At 34.7% G+C, this 17,389-nt stretch overlaps 1 protein-coding gene across 1 annotated transcript in view; it reads right to left on the bottom strand.

The window, feature by feature from the left end:
* Nucleotides 1–17,389, bottom strand: part of WASHC4 (WASH complex subunit 4) — a 55,363-nt gene that overhangs the window by 12,261 nt on the left and 25,713 nt on the right. Inside the window, exons 15-26 of the mRNA XM_052640442.1 lie at nt 17,138–17,263; nt 14,998–15,105; nt 14,375–14,521; nt 14,171–14,250; nt 12,919–13,024; nt 12,275–12,391; nt 10,986–11,154; nt 10,159–10,313; nt 7,389–7,463; nt 7,029–7,133; nt 4,541–4,675; nt 2,075–2,183 (exon numbers count right to left, since the gene is read on the bottom strand). Coding sequence (XP_052496402.1) covers nt 2,075–2,183; nt 4,541–4,675; nt 7,029–7,133; nt 7,389–7,463; nt 10,159–10,313; nt 10,986–11,154; nt 12,275–12,391; nt 12,919–13,024; nt 14,171–14,250; nt 14,375–14,521; nt 14,998–15,105; nt 17,138–17,263 — 1,432 coding nt within the window. The remainder of the gene's footprint in view (nt 1–2,074; nt 2,184–4,540; nt 4,676–7,028; nt 7,134–7,388; nt 7,464–10,158; nt 10,314–10,985; nt 11,155–12,274; nt 12,392–12,918; nt 13,025–14,170; nt 14,251–14,374; nt 14,522–14,997; nt 15,106–17,137; nt 17,264–17,389) is intronic.

Raw genomic sequence — 17,389 nt, 5'->3', positions numbered from 1 at the left:
AACAGAGTTAACAGACTCAAAAGCACATTACAATTTTTATGGGCAGAGGTAAAGAACTTTTTAGGAAAAACACTGCAAGCCTAACGGAGAAGGCAATGGCACCCCATTCCAGTACTCTTGCCTGGAAAATCTCATGGACGGAAGAGCCTGGAAGGCTGCAGTCCATGGGGTCGCTGAGGGTCAGACACGACTGAGCGATTTCGCTTTCACTTAAGAAAAGGATAAAGAATAAAATACTGGAACAAAGTGAAAAGGATAATATTCACCAACTGTGCAATACATGCCACGGGCAGAAGTGACATGATTTTTGGGTACTAGGGAAAAACGTGTATTTTGATGTATATTGGGGAGGAGGGGGGAATGACTAGCGTCCTAAGCTCATGAATTAATGATTATTTCATAGTACAAAACTACTTTTAGAAAATGTAAAAACATGAAATAAGTACTACCACAAGCAGTAGTCACAAGGGGAAAAAACTTATTGGTGTGTGAATTTTAAAGTTTTAAGCAACACTGCTCTGAAGAAACAGTTCTTAATTTGAGTACCATGGACTCTAGCTTTGGGCATCTGACCTCTGGTATGTTATATGCAAAACTGTATGTGAACATGCATAGGGGCATTATTCTGAGGAAAATCAATTCAGTATTTTCATCAAATTCTCAAAAAGAGTTAAAAACTATTGCTCCATAAATTCACAATCTAATATGACATTAAATATCACTATGAATAAAACAATACTAGACAGTATCTTACTATTAAATTGTTTAAAATTAAAAATTTACAAAGGTAAAAGCCTCTAAGTTCTTGTACTAATACAAAATAGAAAGTTTTAATGTGTAAACCAATTAATTTATACAACTTTAGCTAGTGCTCACTGACTTTATTCCCTAACCAAATGTTTATCATACCTTTCCCACTAGTAAACTTCAAGCCTCTTGAGAACAAAGGCTAATTGTATTTTCAGCATCAAGAAAAATATCTGGTATAACAAAGGCTTTATAAATGTTTGATAAAGGAATCAATGAATCTCAGGAGGCCAAATTTTGCCAAATTAGAGTCAATAAGGGGCTTCTCCAATGGGTCAGGCGGGAAAGAAACTGCCTGTAATGCGTAAGACCCAGGTTTGAGTCCTGGGTCGGGAAGAACCCCTGGAGAAGAAAATGGCAACCCACTCCACTATTCTTGTCTGGAGAATCCCAGGGACACAGGATACTGGTGGGCTACCATCCATGGGGTCACAGAGAGTCAGACATGACTGAACAGTTTCAGAGTCAATAAGAATTTACTGAACTGCTTGCGGTCTGCAACTGTGAAGAATACAAAGCATCTTCGGACATGGAGCCGAAAAACCCTGGTTAAAATGCCAGCAACACCACTTATTTCTGAGTTTCTCTTTTTTTTAATCTTTAAAAAGATGATTACATGCCTATCTCAAGCGTTACTGTGAGGACATTAATAGAGGTAATGCATATGAAAAGCTCAAATAAGTATACAGTTTTTTTAATCTCGGATTATTTTTAAGTGAAGTTCTTCCTTTTAAATAGTGTTACACATTTCAGAAAACAAGTTCTACTTGTAAGCCAGACAGACAACTCAAGAAATTATATATAAATATAAAATGATGGATCATAGGAAAATTATTAAATAACTTTTCACATAAACACTGCATATCTTTGGATTTAGGCTTAACCTAAGGGAATCTCTTTTAAAAGTCTGAAATAGGACCTTGAAAAGAATAGGCACCCAATAAATAATTACCAGTTGACTATTTACTATGAGTATGGCCTTTGAGATGAGTTATATTTTTAATTTAACTGAAAAGGTTTTATTTATCCACAAAACATTTATTTATACTATTTTATTTATAAATATTTTATTTATCTATCAATTATTTGTGCACCAACCATCCAATCATACTTGAAAAACTTTTGGTAAGGAAAGGAATTTACTAGTGGAATAAAGCCAAACTTAGGCACACACATATTAAAGTTTATTCCTATGAGATATTTTTAATATATCAGACAGATTCTAGGCATTTGTACTTTACTTTCCGACATGTTTACAATAACTTACCAATTTGACTGATGAGCTGCCTGAACTGATCAAGGTAGCTTTGTCCCTCTGGGGTTATTCCAAGTTTTCTGATGCCTCGATTGAATTTTTCTGCTCTTTCAAAAGGATACTGAAGAGAAAATTTGAAGACTGCCATTATTAATAAAGACTCCTAAAACATAAAATACCTACTAACTCAATCATACCAATATCACTGTTCTAATTTGGCATTTCCATTGTGTTCAAAAAAACAATTACTGAATTTAATGACAAAAAAATTATATATAGCACAAAAACTACCAATATTCAAGGTCAATATAAATATTTTTAAAGGGAATAATTATGAATGCCACCAAACTTACATTTCCCATTACCAATATTAGTCTTCCAACTGCTCTATCAGATAGATAAAAGAAATCAATGCTTCCTAGAAACATCTGTTCAGAGATTTGTAGTACGTTTCCATGGGCTGAAAAGTATTCAGTTCAGTTCAGTTACTCAGTTGTGTCCGACTCTTTGCGACCCCATGAATCGTAGCACGCCAGGCCTCCCTGTCCATCACCAACTCCTGGAGTTCACTCAAACTCACGTCCATCGAGTTGGTGTGCCATCCAGCCATCTCATCCTCTGTCGTCCCCTTCTCCTCCTGCCCCCAATCCCTCCCAGCATCAGGGTCTTTTCCAATGAGTAGCCTTGACTAGATGGACCTTTGTTGGCAAAGTAATGTCTCTGCTTTTGAATATGCTATCTAGGTTGGTCATAACTTTCCTTCCAAGGAGTCAATGTCTTTTAATTTCATGGCTGCAATCACCATCTGCAGCAATTTTGGAGCCCACAAAAATAAAGTGTGACACTGTTTCCACTGTTTCCCCATCTATTTCCCATGAAGTGATGGGACCAGATGCCATGATCTTCGTTTTCTGAATGTTGAGCTTTAAGCCAACTTTTTCACTGATATAAAAAGGTTTTTCAAGTCTTAGTCAATTTTTTTTAATTATTCATTTTATAAAAGTAACAAATGGAAACAATTCTTATATAACAGCACCATTAATTTCTCTGAACATTAATTTCTGATTCAATAAAAATGAGTTAATATAATTTCCTGCTAACTAATCTATAATTTTATTAATTATTTTGCTGCCCTGACAATGAGAAGAATGAACAGCTAATATATAAGAGGGCTAGAACCAGGTGATGCTTAAGAAGAGTAATAAAAATAGGTCTGGATGTGGCAAATCAAACATAAAATCCATCCAAGCCTGCTCGTTTCTCTATCCACATGGCTATAGGTGGCCTCTGTACTGTTAACACTTACAATTCACTTCACTACAGGAAAATTCAGTCCAGAGGGTGAAAGTAAAATAGCATTCCTATAAATTATTGGTGGGATTGTCAACTGGTGCAGTATTTTTAGAGTACTTGGCAACATGTGTTAAAAATTTAAATAATCATATTCTTTGCCCTTTTCCGCTTCAAGGAATCTGTCTTTCAGCAACAGTCCCTAACACACGGAGATATATATGCAAGGATGTTATCTATAGCACTGCTGGTAGCACAGCGAAATCACAAGCTACTGAGTGAGTATTTCTCAGCAGGAAGTTAAAGGAGTTACAGTATGCATCTTTACTATCAACTGTGCAAAAGACTGAGGTAGATCTACAGGTACTGACATGTGATAAGCACACTGCAAAACAGTATGTTTAGTATCAGTCCATTTTTGTTAAGGAAAAAAGCAGTATTTGTAATGCACAAATACATGTTTATCACACAGACATCTGGAAGACGTTTAAGCAACTGCTCGCAGAAATGGAATTGGGAGAAAACAGAAATGAAGGAGAACATTTAGTTCAAATGTTAAACAATACACTGTTTAAATGTTTCAAAATGAGCATGTTCTGCTTTTGCATTATTTTAAAATGAACAAAAGTAATACCTGGTTACATTCATCATTTCCTTTTTCCTTACACTTTCACTTACAAAGAATGCAAAGGGTAAGAAATTACAAGGGAAAATACAGAAAACTGGAAGTCAAACCAGGGAGTTATGTGAAAAATAAAAAAACAAAATCCCTAATAGAGTAACTCATAATGAATTTCAGCATAAACATTTGCTATATAGGCAACTGCTGAAGATATTGAAGGTTTGGTTCAAGACCCTGCAACAAGGCAAATACTGCAATAAAGTGAGTCATGTTAATTTTTTGGTTTCCCAGTGTAATACAACAGTTACGTTTTCACTGTACTGTAGTCTATTAAGTATTCAATAGCATTACATATAAAAAAAATAACATACATGCCTTAATTTAAAAAAACTTTGCTGCTAAAAAAGGTAACCATCATCTGAAAATGCAGGTTTGCCACAAACCTTCAATTTGTTAAAAAATATAGCACCTGCAAAGCACAAAGAAGTAAAGCACAGCAATGTAAGGTATGTCAATATATTCAGTAGTTGAATCAAACCACCTTTGCAAAAGAATATGTAAAATACCTTATGATCATTTTGGTCCTTGATTTCCCTGAAAAACCGAATATCTTTAATCAATCTGGATTTGATATGTTCATCATACATAAACTGGCTAAATATATAGAACTTCTTTTTCAAAAACTGGTAGGTGAAATTGACCTATAAAATTAAAATTGGAAAAATTAAATATAAAAATTAATTTCAAATCAGTACTACTAAATAATCCATTTATAAAGTCTAATGCATTTTGGACCTGAAATACTTAAATAAATGAGGTTTTTATTGCCAAAGTTTATAGAATCTTCTAAAAGCTCCTCTTAAATATTTTTATGACACAAAAAAAAGAAATTAAAAAATATTCACATAATAATATGACTAAGAGCTATAGTGAGAATCATAAACCAGATTTGCCGACACGCTAGGTTTTATGTCATAAACCACATTCAGGAGATTATTACCAATCTGCATGAATGAACTGATACTAAAGTAAAAAACATGGTGCTCTTTGACCTTTCTTAAAGGAAGACAGTAAACATTCAATTATTTACCCATAAATATTTTGAGCACCTCTTACGTGCAAGACAATGTACCTGCTCTCATGCTAGACACTGCCCTTGTCATCACCAAGTGAATTCCAGTGGGAGGGACAGGCATTTTAAGAGAAGTATAATACATGTTAAATAAACTCGGAAATCGCAACTGCAATAACCTGTAAAATGATAAGTTTAGATGTTTTGAGAATGGATTAAAAGGCCCTGATCTAGACTTAGAAAACACTGAAAAAGTAGGGTTTAAGTTGCGATTAAAGTCAAAATAAGATTAATTCTGATCCACAGATGAAAAGAAATGAAGCTGCTCAGTCATGTCCGACTCTTTGCAACCCCATGGACTGTAGCCCACCAGATTCCTCCATCCATGGAATTTTTTAGGCAAGAGTACTGGAGTGGGTTGCCATTTCCTTCTCCAGGGGATCTTCCCGACCCGAGGATCAAACCTGGGTCTCCCACACTGCAGGCAGACGTTTTACCATCTGAGCCACCAGGGAATCACCCTTGCATTAATTTCCATCCCCACCACCTTCAAATATTGCCAATTATTTTGGCATATGTACACCCATGTTAACTAACAGTCTTCATCACCCAGTTATAGAAATGGGTGCTTTCTCAGAACTTTTCTTGCAGCTTAAAACATTGCTTTTTCTTGATCTCCTCAGTTGTAGTAGCTCTTAGAAGATTATTACCCATCTTAATAGTGCGTAAATCTGCCAGTCTCTGATCTTATTTTTCCTGTGCTCAGATCATCATCACCAGACATCAGGAATTTACATTTATTACTGTGGTTAACTAATTAACAGCTGCTTCTCCCGCCAGAGTACAATTACTGAGACCAAGAAATGTCTGTTTTTCTCATCTCAGCACCCAGCACAGTGCCTGAGACACATAAAATACAAGCATAATTACACATTACATGAATGGTTGATAGATGAGGTCAAAGAAGAGTTTGATCCTGAAAGGTTCAGAAATCTCTATGCAGATGACTCCTGACTTGAAATCTGAAATTCCATCCATGTCTCATTTTTCTACTGGTAACCACTAACAAAGAGTTCCAACCATGTTACTTATCAGCTCAAATACGGCTTCTCCACTACACTAAAAATGGTCCTTTGCAACCTTCCAGTCATGTAACTTCTCCTTATTCCCTTACTCCCAAATATACTTAATAATACTGTACTATTTAAACATTCTCATTATTCTTTCCTCAAGGAGAAACTGTAACCTGAAAAGCAGAGTAAATTAAAAGAGTTCTCTTTTTCCAACAGAGGAAAAACAGCATATAAGCTCAAATGATTCATTCTCTCACATGACTGCCCATTTTTAAGATGTGAGATATTTTTAGCAAATTGCTATTTTTAAGGGTATCAAATAACTAGTAAGTACCCTCCCCTGAAAAAGAGCATGCAAGTGTTAAGTGTTCGTCGCTCAGTCGTGTCTGATTCGTTGCGACCCTATGGACTATAGCCTTCCACGCTTCTCTGTCCATGGAATTCACCAGGTAAGAATACTGGAGTGGGTTAGCATTCCCTTCTCCAGGGCATCTTCCCAACCCAGGGATCAAACCTGGGTTTTCTGCATTACAGGCAGATTCTTTGCCTGGTGGCTTTGCCACCAGGGACTGATGTTAAATAAACTATCAATGATTTGCTTTCAAAAGCAACTTTTCAGAGACTATCAGACAATCCACATAGATATATATTTATGCTGATGTCTTCAAATTTCCGATGTTATTTATAATGATCTTGAGATGGTAAGACATTCTAAAGTGACCTTTGAATCACAAAGCTTCCATTTCCATCTTACACAACTTCAGTGCCAGATACTTCAATTACAGCAAACAGAAAAATGGAAATTCAGGTATAATATGAACAGTTTTTTCAATGAAAAAACTATTTTTAAACTTCCAAATTAAACAGCATCAAACATTTGTACAACACCCCCTCCCAGAAGGTTCTTACTGTTGTATTCATGATTCCTGTGCCATGTGTTCGAATTGAATTAGCAATATGCCGAATATTAATAGTGTTCAAATGTTTGTTATTACTTGTTCGTTCAATAAAAATCTGTAATAGAACAAACACAATCCATAGCAAACACTGGTCAGTTAATCTAAGAATTTTAGAACTCTATTTTATTAGAGATAATAGGAAAGTCATTCAAGAAGATAATACAGTCAAATCAAAGAAATAAATAATATCTCTAAACAATCATTGTTTCCTTTATTTTGCTAACTTTCGCTGCTAAGAATCAATTCTTTGCCCCTCAGCCTTTCCTACTATACACCCACCCACATTAAAAATTGTTTTTAATTTACTTACTTGATTATTGAGATTATAGAGGTATCGAGATACAAATATATGAATGTTTCTCATAATTTCCAAGACATCCAGGCCCTACAAAACAATCCATATAAGTTCTATTATTAGTTTAAAATAATCAAACTTATCAATATAGTAACTTACTGCTTACATTAAGTCACCCAATATTTTAAAATTATTTTAAAGAACTACAGAAAACATACAGCCAAAGGTTAGAATAGGCTTCTGACACACACAATCAGGACTAACTGCTTGGGGAAATCTGACTGTTATACCTTTTGTGTAGAGAGGAAAAGTTAAAACTTCAAAGATCCATGACTCACATCATTTCCCTACCACTTCTGAGAATATGTCTTCTCAAGGATTTTTTTCTCTATTTTTTAGAAAGTAAATTAACAGCCAGATTCTAAAAGGCAGCCAGAATATGTGGTCATCTCTAAAGTATACACTATTTTTCAAGCACTGTGCAAGGTTCTTTACACGGAATTCTCAAAAAGAGATTATTCTTCTAAATTCCACAGCTGATCACCCTCTGTTTTTTCAGTCTTTTATCTTTACTGAGGCTTTCAATGGCTAAGTTAAAGATCTCTCTTGGTAAACGACACATGGCACTTGAAAATGTGTGGACTATTTTCAAGTACCTTTTGATACTGATTTCTAACATAATTCCACAGTGATAAGATAACAGACATTGTATGACTTCAGTTACCTTTAGACCATGAAATTTTTACACTTTGTTTTATGTCCCTGGATATGTTCCAGTGTCTCCTGGTTTATAGTCTATGGGAACTTAAATAGAATTTCTATCCTCCTGTTGTGTGAAAATTGTATAAATCTTAATTATGTTGAATTGATTCATAGTGTTTTTCAGGTCTACTACATCCTTCTACTTTTCTATTCATTTTATTAATTTTTGAGAGTCTGATAAGGAAACTCCAACTAAAAATCTTGATTTATCTTAAAAAATAATTGTATAGTGGACTATATGTAACTTTGTTCTGTATTTTCTAAGTCTCCTATAAATGTGTTACTATATTTTCATAATTTAAAAAATGAAAAAGGACAAAAATAAATTCCACAGCTTAAGAAAATGAAACTAAGAGTTCTGCAAAGTCAAAGAGGTAGGAAGAGGCAGAACCCAGGGATTTTAGAAAGTCTAATTCCAAATCTTTATGCTTCTTTTAATTATACTGCTGCTGCTAAGTCGCTTCAGTCATGTCCGACTCTGTGTGACTCCATAGACTGCAACCCAACAGGCTCCCTCGTCCCTGGGATTCTCCAGGCAAGAACACTGGAGTGGGTTGCCATTTCCTTCTCCAGTGCATGAAAGTGAAAAGTCAAAGTAAGTCGTTCAGTTGTGTCTGACTCTTCGCGATCCCATGGACTGCAGCCCACCAGGCTCCTCCATCCATGGGATTTTCCAGGCAAGAGTACTGGAGTGGGGCGTCATCACCTTCTCCGTTTAATTAAACTAGACCATCCTGAATATAAGGACTTCTCAAATGACTCAGTGGTAAAGAATCCTCCGGTCAACGCAGGAGACGCAGGTTTGATTCCAGGGTCAGGAAGATCCCCTGGAGAATGAAATTGCAACCCACTCCAGTATTCTTGCCTGGAAAATTCCATGGACAGAGGAGCCTGGTGGGCTATAGCCCACGGGTTCATAAAGAATAGGACACGACTGAGCGACTGAGCTCACCCATATGTACCTTTAATATACAAGTTACCTAATAAGAATCCTTCATTCTTCAGTGATTACTCTAATATCTAATGAATGGTATCATGCAAACTATTCCATAGCTTTTCTAACTGGGGCTCAAAGTAATATCAAAACACCCCTTTGATTAAGTTTTTATTATAGACTTTCTCACATTTGAATCTAAAAATTTATTTACTCATTATTTTTCTTCCACTAGGCTACAGGTACATGAGCTAAGACTGTTTCTATTTATTTTTGTATCCCTAAACATACTGAGGGCTTCACAGGAGACCCAGTGGTAAAGAGTCTGACTGCAAAGCAGGCAATGGGTTCAATCCCTGGGTCAGGAAGACCCTTGGAGAATGAAATGGCAACCCTCTCCAGTAACACAGTGCAGTGTCTAGCAAATTTTTGATAAATACTAATTTTATAAATAAGTGAATGAAAGGATATACAAACTGATCCTGGAACTGGCCCCTATATATATGCAGTAAGATGAATGAAAAATTATGATCTTCAAATTTTGAAACTGAATTAATGGATTTTAGTAAATATTATATCTGGATTATCTTAGAAGTAATTACATGCAAATTAACTGAAAACAAATCTTTGTACTCCTGAGATACAACCATACTATAAATTAGCTTACTGAATTTATAAAGCTAAATATTTTGCACTCAAGTTACATTTGTCTAGGATATTAAAGCACATATATTATATCTAGTTTAAAATTCTTAACTGTGACCTTGACTAAACTTGTAAAAGTTCAGCAGAAGTCACCTCACTATCCTGATTTGTTTCTGAAAAGCTGTATGTAAAAATGTATGTACCAAAATTTCAACAAAAGGTGAAGTACAAACATTTGGAAGCATGTGATAAATTCTTTCATAAAGCAAATCAGCACTAATTTTTTATTCTTCTCAACTATGAGCTTTTTATATATAGCAAATATTTTCTTTTCACTTTCAACTTTGAAATATAAACACGGTACTAAATAATTTTTTTTTAATTGTCTTAGAGAGATACTATTAAGCTATCATTAGACTATACTAAGAACACTTTCTACTATACCTGTTCCAAAGTCTGACTAGGAAGATGGGCCTCTGTCATAACCAATCCATAACGCTGAGTAGCTAAATTTCTCATTTCACTGTAAGTAGCCCAGTCATGAAGAGCTACTGTCGTTAGATTGTAGAAAGTCTTGTCTAGGTAGTGAGTTACATAAGCTTCAAAAGAAACAAACAAAAAATTCAAAACTTTTTTTGATTCATGGTAACAATAGGAAAGGAAGAAAAATGACACTAAAAAGCAAACAACTTGTCTCTGAACATTAAATTTCTTCCTTTAAAATAAGGTGCTAGGAATGGGACTTCCCTGGTGATGCAATGGATAAGAATTTGCCTGCCAACACAGAGGACACGGGTTCAATTCCTGGTTGGAAGATTTCACAAGCCATGGAACAACTAAGCCCGAGCACCGCACTACTGAGGCTGTGCTCTAGAGTCCACAGGCTGCAACTACTGAGCCATGTGCTACAACTACTGAAGCCTGTGCTTCACAAGGGAAGCCACCACCACGAGCAGCCCACGCACTACAATGAGAAGTCCCTATTTGCTGCAATTAGAGAAAGCCCACACACAGCAACAAAGACACAGTCCAATCAAAAATAATAATAAAAAATGAATTAATTAAAAAGAAAAGACTGAGAGCTAAAAAGTGTTCTTTAAATAATAAAATAAGCTGCTAGGAAAACAAAAATGAAGAAACAAAAAGGAATTCAAGAATAAATGGACTAATACAAAGAAAGATTTTTCTCAAGGTTTTGTTTTTGTTATTTGTTCTTTAACAGAGCAAACACATATAGAATACAACCCTAAGAAGAAAACCAGAACACTCACCTCGAATGTCAATGAAACGATTGAAAAACCGAATTGGATTCAGAGAGAAAAAAAGGGCCAGGTCTTTCATGCCAACTTTGAAAGGGTTTCTGTCATCCAGCTTTAAATGAGTATGCACAGAAAGTCGCAGGTCCTTCTCTATTTCTTTGCACAACTTGTCCAACAAATGCTATTCAGAAAAGAATTGATATCTTAAATTTTCAAAATGATATTCCAATTGTATGATTCTTCTAGATGTCCATGTTCTCAATGTGAAGAGCTTTATACTCAGTACAATGACGAAAAAATTTGTCAAACTGTCCAACTAAATACTCCCTGGTAAAATACTGTTTCACTGGGAAAGTCAAATTATTTTCCTATCCATTTTAAATCAATGACTCTTTTTAACCAGGAAGCAGTCAGATGAGTTCTAATGAGTTCATTAGTATTTTAAGTATAATACCCTTGCAAAGAAAATCAAAAGCTAATCTCTGGTAGTTTCACCAAAAGAAACATGAATATACAACATGAAGCATAAAATTTATATAAACCAGAACATAGGAAGAAAGATCCTGAGAACATTCAAGAGGAAAATTTTTGAATGCTTCCATGTAAAATTATTAAAAACCCACAAAACTCACGGAGTTAACGGCAATGAAATTAATCATCTTTTCTGGTGTAACATGGGGTTCTAAATACTGACCAAGACATGTACCTTATTTTCTAAATATGAATATTCAGCACAAGAAATTATATTAAAACTCTCACATTTTTATCAAACCTGAGTAAGGTTTATATTGTAAAATTCACTCATTTTTAATTCCTCCCTCTATATAAAAATACTGCTGGCTGAAAATACAGTTTTAAAGATGGCAGTATTTATAACACACTTCTTTAGAACAAAGAGAGATTCATTTAAATTGTTACACAAGAAACAGGATTTACTTTTAAATATAAAAGATTTCAGTCATTAGCTCTCAAAATGAAATTCAACATTGATAGTTGTCTTAACTGTATTACCATGAGCAGCAGACAATATTCAAACCAATTTTGCGTTTGCAGTCTTCTAATGAATAGGACTTTGATTCAAATATACTACTTACTAAAGTAAAAGAAAAAAATAATTCCAAATTCCTAATCTGGATTTCTATACAAAAAATTAGGAACTAAAGGCCAATTACAGTTCCGTTGTTCTAGACAGTGATTCGTAAGTAAGAATCATAAATTTGTGAAAGTCTGCTTCAACCCAAAAAGTTTTTCCAAACTCGGCATTCTAAACACATCTTACGCTTTTCAATCTCAAATGTTACCTCATTTAAAATTTCCGTAATTTCCTTGTCATAGCAATCGAGAAGCATCTCACAGGACTCCAAATGCCTTGCATGCATCATGGCGGGCACACAGTCACGTAAAGCGCTGAACATGTACTGACGGGGGGGAGGAGAATGTACATGCATTTAGAGAAACTACGTCTTTGAATTACATTACAGAAGTTACCTGTCTTAAGACAAAGCCTCAATCTGAAGGCTGTTTTTCTACCCATGACTACCTTACTTTCCTAAGTAAGAGCTGAATTTTACTCTCCAAAGCATATGCTAATACCAAAAAAAAGCAATCACATTAACTAATCCTTTTTATCTTAAGCATTCAAATACGTTCATTTCCACAAGGAAATGGAAAGATCTGAATACCTTGCTGACAAATAAGTCAATTATTTTGACACAAACTAAAACCCAGTGAAATGAGAATGATTAGGAATATGAGAAGAGTTAAACATATATTCAAATTAATTCATTTGTATTAATATAGAATTTATATGCATAGCACTGTTAAAAAAAAGCACCAGTTTTTAAATGGTTTATTAAATGATCTATTTTAAAATTAATTAAAATGGTTTGCACAGTGAATAACAAAAATGAAGAAATAATGCTCTTTACACTATTCTTTTACTTACATGTAGTCTGGCTGCATCAACAGCATTTTCATATACGTCATCTAAATAAATTGGGAAGACAGCTCGATGCCAGTACAGAAAACAGCAGTCACACTGTGTCTGGACTCTACAATGTAAAGTAGTAATTAATGCTACCAAAAGTGAAGTAAGCCCCCAAAATAATGAAAAGAATGGCATTATTTACTGTAAAGGTAAGAGCTGTCTATTCATATCTGTATTCCCTATATCACTTAACCCAAAATTAGCATAGAAAAGTCATAAAATAAGTATTTTTCAAACGGTAACAAAACAGTCCAGTATCTGACACTGTTGGAATTTTATAAATGCATTTTAGTTTTAAAGCATACTTTAAAAAATGTAACTTTACCACAGTTTAAATTGTATTATTTGATATGACCAGACTCACAAGACCTGCACCACACGCACCATTTTACCTGTCTCAAAGCTGAAAAGGAGACCTTTCAAAAAACTGTGACCAAAACAGCAACAACAAAAACCAGTGGCACTCAACCTATTTATCATCTTTGTCAAGTGACTATTTCACACTTTATAGGGCAACAACTTGATCATAAATATCTTATAGTGAAGAAAAGTTCAGTATTTCTTCCATGGATAGAAAGTGAAATGCCACAAACTACAAAAATCTGAGCGTCTCAGAATAACAAACACATTATGCTATAAATACGAGCATTAAATAAAAATTGTGCTGTAATCTTAGTTTGACTGGAAATCAAAATTCCCCTCTAAGAAACTCAATGCTTACTTGATAAAAAGAAAACAATAAAGCCACAGGAGTTATACAAATAACCAAAGATGAATCCATCTTAGTGACTGTCTAACCAACGATGTAACTCAAATTCTGTCCCAAATAAAATTATGGAAGACTATGTGAGATGGCTCTAAGTCTCTCACAAGTAGATGAAGCTTTGTTACAAAGCAGCAATTCTGAGTCTATTAGAGATACCCATCACAATAAGCACAACAGTTCCAGAGTCTGCCAGATGCTCTAAGGCCTATATCACATTTTTCAAGTGAGTTCTTCCAAAAGCTACATCCTTACTACAGAAGACAAGTAAAAGAAATACAAACCCTTGCCAGAGTCTCATTCTAGTCATGCCACAGAAATTACGAGGAGGAACCAAAGGTCTACCTAGATTACATTCCTTCTACTGCTAGACTACTAAAAAAAAAAAAAAAGCCCTGATGTTTCCATCACCCGTATCTTTTGTTACCATTAGCTATCCCTACTTACCTTTCTCGAAGTTCACTGATAAGATCCAGCTTCTTCATGACTACTTGAAGTGGAAAGAGTTCTTCATCTTTAAATGTTTTCTATTAGGGAGGGAAAAAGCACAGAGAAGTTGCACTTGAAGGACAGGTTTCTTAAGCCAGTAAAAAGGGAAGCGTGAAATCTCAGGTCTCATTTTTACTCTGTAAGTAACAGCAATACACTTACCATTTGTGTGCCCACACTCAATGCCAAAGAAACAATCAGTCGTCGCTGCTTTGTGCTTGGTCCATTTAGAGTGTTTTCAGCCAAAACTAGAGCAGAGAGCACATCAAGACGCTGTTCACTATATTTTTTGTCAGAAATTACTCTTTTCTTAAAGATAAAAGGAAACAGGACATACCAGCTTTAAATTCGAGGCAGTAACACAAGACTCATGAGGAAAAATTTTCCAGTTATCTTTTCCATGATTCAACTTAACAGCACTTAAGACAAATACTTTCCCTGTTCACTTCTTATGATGTCAGATGCTTTATTTCCATAACATTCCTGCTAAGCACCATCAGGAACAGCAAATTACTAGGCGTACCTCAAAATTACCGTATCAATTTAACAAGGAAATAATTTAAGAAAGACACAATGTTATTTTAATAATGCACAGTATGTCCTTTTTTAGTAGAACTGTGTTAGTGCTGGAAATTCAGGCTAAAGATAATCCTGATCACTCTCAGTAAAATCATGGAATACCTTGGAGATTATAACCAAGAATACTGTGGATAAACATGCTTAACTAGAACACACAAAACAACAGAAGGGCAAACTAAAAAGACAATATAATTATGCTTTTATACCTTGGCCACAGAAATAGAATTAAGAGCCTGATGCTGAAGGTGCTGTGTTATATGTGAGACTGAATCAGCCACAACCATGCTTCTCCTGTAGAACATATGCTCTATTGCCTAAAAAGAATCAGAAGTGATTCTGTGAGAATCAACTTAAAACTTAAAAATGTTTAGGCACAATTCTAGAATATCTTTATGACTTTGGGCCTGGTAAGAAATTTATAAATGAGATGAAAAAGGCACTACTATAAAGGGTAAGACTGGTCAATCCAACTGTATTAAAATTATAAATTTCTGTTTATCAAAAGCCACTATAAATAAAATTGAAAGATAAACCAATGTATGAGAAAATACCTGCCACACACAAGAGATTAGTACTCAGAATATGTGGACACCAAACAAATCAAACACTTTTTTTAAAAGGCAAACAATTCAACAAATACCTGAACAAAAGAAATGAAAATATTTCTCCAAAAGAAGCAGTTAATAATATTTGAAAAGATATTATCATTAATCATCAGGGAAATGTTAAGCATAAAGTCATCTATAAACACTAATTCATAAGTTGACATGCACACACACACAAAAAGTTGATAATACCAATGTTGGCCAAGTAGGGAACTACAGAAATCTAATATATTAACAGAGGTATGTAAACTGATGTTAACTACCTGGAAAAATAATCTAGCATCATCTTAAAAGCTGATTATATACACAGCATAAAACCCAGCAATCCACTCATAGGTTTATAACACCTCATAAAAACTTTTGCACAATTACACCAAGAAACATAATACAAGAATGGCAACATAATTTAAAATAGCAAAAACTGGAAACAACCCAAAAGTCCAAGCCCAGGAAGACTACACAGTAATGAAACTTAATGAACTACAGCTACTCGTTCCAACATGGTAACACCCTTGAGTAAAAAGAAACCAAGCCAAAGAATACATGAGACATCCCTCCATTAATAAAAACTTCAAAAACATTTATAACTAAACAATGAGTGGTTGATGAGTTCAGTCATATGCCACAAACTAAAAAGAAACAAGGGAATGATAAAGTTCAGGACAGCAGGTCCTCCAAGCGGGTAGATTAGGATGCAGTCTGGGAAGGACAAGACAGGGGGCTTTGAAAATACTGGTAACATTCGCTTTCCTAAATGGGATGATAGGTTTTTAAGTGTTTAGTATTTTTAAATTATGCTTACATATTAAATATAAGATATACATGCATTTATGTATACATATATATACTTCTGTATTTGCATTTCATTAAAAATAAATATAACTAATAATACCTTAAAGGAAAAAATGGCTAAAAATCTAAAGACAAGATCTCCAAACTATATTTATTTCCTAAGCAAATCTAAAGAAAGTGAAGGTGAAGTCACTCAGTCGTGTCCGACTCTTTGCGACCCTGCGGACTGCAGCCTACCAGGCTCCTCCGTCCGTGGGATTCTCCAAGCAAGAACACTGGAGTGTGTTGCCATTTCCTTCTCCAAGGGATCTTCCCAACCCAGGGACTGAACCCGGGTCTCCCACATTGGAGGCAGACGCTTTAACCTCTGAGCCACCAGGGAAGCCCTAAAGCCACTATTAACAGAAATTCACTAGCAAATCTTTAGCTCAGGTTTTACAAAAAGCTACATGTACGCTCTCCCGCCTATAGTTTTATTTTTTTACTTATGAGTATGCTAAGAAACGTTTTACCACATTTTCAAAACCTTTCAAATCCCAAGATTACAACACTTCCTCTAAATTACAAAATAAACAGCCTCATGCTGACTAGCCTCATATGCATTTTAATACTATAACGTTTTATGTGTAGTTTTTAAAACTCATGCAACACATTTAGAACTTCCATGAGTAAAACTACTAATATTTTGACTAATCTTTTCCTTTTCCTTCTTTTCTCTTTGACTACATGTTAACTTTTAATAAAGTTTAAGTATATTGGCCATTCACAGAAAATTATTCAAGAAATTTCTGTCACTGGCTAGTTCCTTTATCTAACTAAGAGACAAATATACATTCCCATAATTTTTTATACTCATAATCAAGAAGTCAAACCTTACCCCCCAAAATCCTACTTTATGCTTGGATCATTTCTCAGTGATAATGGCAAGGTAAAATAATCCAAAACTTACCTTGAGAAGTTCAACAAGCCTGCACAACGCCTTCACTGATGTTTTGGTCATTGGCTTTTGCATGGACATGTAGAGATTCATTGTGGTTTTAATAATGGTACTAATACTATAAGCATATAAAAAGCCCTATAAAAAACCAACATAAAACATCAATTAAAATCACAATAAAAGGTTTCATTTCTTCAAGATTTCATTCTCTGTGTGATAATAATTCTTCAACTCGCCAATATCTAGTGCTTCTAGAGTGCATTT

This window comes from Budorcas taxicolor, chromosome 5, assembly GCF_023091745.1.
Source record: "Budorcas taxicolor isolate Tak-1 chromosome 5, Takin1.1, whole genome shotgun sequence".
Classification (NCBI taxonomy): Eukaryota; Metazoa; Chordata; class Mammalia; order Artiodactyla; family Bovidae; genus Budorcas; species Budorcas taxicolor.
Note: the sequence above shows the minus strand (reverse complement) of the source record. Positions and strands in the feature narration are given on the sequence as shown.